Source organism: Brassica oleracea, unplaced genomic scaffold, assembly GCF_000695525.1.
Source record: "Brassica oleracea var. oleracea cultivar TO1000 unplaced genomic scaffold, BOL UnpScaffold02248, whole genome shotgun sequence".
Classification (NCBI taxonomy): domain Eukaryota; kingdom Viridiplantae; phylum Streptophyta; class Magnoliopsida; order Brassicales; family Brassicaceae; genus Brassica; species Brassica oleracea.
The window spans coordinates 1-2,117 of record NW_013618778.1 but is presented as its reverse complement, the minus strand read 5'-3'; the positions used below and the strand labels follow the sequence as shown (position 1 = coordinate 2,117).

Below are 2,117 nucleotides of genomic sequence, written 5' to 3'. Positions count from 1 at the left end.
GTCACCGACATCTACGAGTGGGGATGGGGACAGTCCTTCCACTTCTCTCCTTCCATCCGAGGCAAATCCCACCGCGACGCCACGCGCCTCCACGAAGAGATGGCCGTAGATCTGATCCAAGTGAAACCGGGTCAAAAGATCCTCGATGTCGGATGCGGCGTCGGAGGTCCGATGCGCGCGATTGCATCCCACTCGCGAGCCAACGTGGTGGGGATCACGATCAACGAGTACCAGGTGAAGAGAGCGCGTGACCACAACAGAAAAGCAGGACTCGACGCGCTCTGCGAGGTCGTGTGTGGTAACTTCCTCCAGATGCCCTTCGATGATAACACCTTCGACGGCGCGTACTCTATCGAAGCGACGTGTCACGCGCCGAAGCTGGAAGAAGTCTACGCCGAGATCTACAGGGTGTTGAAACCCGGATCTTTGTACGTATCGTACGAGTGGGTCACCACTGATAAGTTCAACGCCGAGGATGAGGAACACGTGGAGGTCATCCAAGGCATCGAGAGGGGTGACGCGCTTCCTGGGCTTAGGGCTTACTCGGATATAGCCGAGGCCGCCAAGAAAGTTGGCTTCCAAGTTGTCAAGGAGAAGGATCTAGCGGCTCCACCGGCTGAGCCGTGGTGGACTAGGCTTAAGATGGGTCGGCTCGCTTATTGGAGGAACCACATTGTGGTTCAGATTCTGTCTGCTGTTGGAGTTGCGCCTAAGGGAACCGTCGATGTTCACGAGATGTTGTTTAAGACTGCTGATTTCTTGTCCAGAGGAGGCGAAACTGAAATTTTCTCTCCGATGCATATGATTCTCTGCCGGAAACCTATGTCTTAAACGATAATCATTTCCCGATCTCAGTTTGTTTTTAATTTTTTTTCTTATGGATTTTTGATTTTGCCTGGTCAGTCAATGTACTCCTTTAGATTTTAATTTTAATTTGGTATTACTGTTTTTTCTTGCCTAAAATAAGTGAATCTGGGTATCGTACAATGCGCCGGAGGCCTAGCGCCGACGAGACACACTGGATTATAGCACTTTTAAGTGGAGTAGAACTGATAACTGTTAGAAGGGTACTTTTGTAAACTAATGTACTTTATGTGGACAGCGTGTGATAGTAGTTGATTAGCGCGAGTCAGTGTCTGATTTTTTATATGAAGTAGATTTTAGTTAAAAAAAGAGAATTGTGCGTGGCGCGACAAGAAATCAAAATTAGCTTCATTAGGTATTTTGGTTTTCAGTTTGTCGCAAAGGCATTAGTGTTGTTGGGAAGTAACTGCGAAGAGTGGAGGCGCGCGTGGTCGGATGCTATGAACATTATAATTTCAATTGTCGATACGTTTTATTTTTCCTTAATAAAATAATAGAATTCACGTGATTCTTTCTGAGTCACGTGACAGGAAAATATATCTAACAAAAGACATTTCCCTTCTGTTTTTGCTCGATTATGGCCAAGTGATATCGTGTGTCTCAAATATATATTTTTTATATACAGAAACAGCTTTGTCGCGATCGTATTCCAGTTCCAGATCGTGATGATTCACGTCGAAAAGGACATGAGGGATATGTAATGTAGATATAGATCGTGGTGTCACTATCTTCTTATCTAAGTATCTATCGGGTCTTATGTGGCAAGATCTCGATTTTTCCAACTTGAGGAGAAGCCAGGCCCACCTTTTCCTCCAGTTAATTGTTTGGTCTCTAACTCTCAATTGTTTTCCAATACGTTTTAAGTTTAAATGTTATGGGCAAACATTAGTGTCTTGGGCTAATGGGCCATTTGTAATATTTTTAGTTTGTTTTCTAATTTATGAAAGCCTAAGAGCATATGTATGCAAGATACCTCATGAGTATTTAAAGAAAAATTCAAAAATGGCAAAAATAAGAGAGATGCTGATAAGGGTTACTCATTTGACATATTTCAAGATACTCTGTAGAAACTCTTATTACATGTTCTAACATGTTCATATTATAAACATTCAATATTCCCAAAGTTATTTTGATTTAACTAAAGAGTAGATTTATTTTGAATTATTAAGTAACATCCCTACTTTCTCAGAAAACCTTTTGCTCAGATAAAGATCACTACTTCGAGCTTGGATAATCTTGGCTTTTGAACAGAC

At 42.6% G+C, this 2,117-nt stretch overlaps 1 protein-coding gene across 1 annotated transcript; it reads left to right on the top strand.

Annotated features, from left to right (window-relative positions):
- The first annotated feature begins 6 nt into the window (after nt 1–6).
- On the top strand, nt 7–949 carry LOC106321642 (24-methylenesterol C-methyltransferase 2-like). The gene has a single exon (XM_013759883.1). It carries the CDS (start codon nt 100–102, stop codon nt 829–831), a length of 732 nt encoding a protein of 243 aa, XP_013615337.1. The 5' UTR covers nt 7–99; the 3' UTR covers nt 832–949.
- Nucleotides 950–2,117: the final 1,168 nt, after the last annotated feature.

Bases quoted from the DNA above. Each gene is read 5' to 3' on its own strand.
- LOC106321642 (XM_013759883.1), top strand. From the start codon at position 100: ATGGCCGTAGATCTGATCCAAGTGAAACCGGGTCAAAAGATCCTCGAT.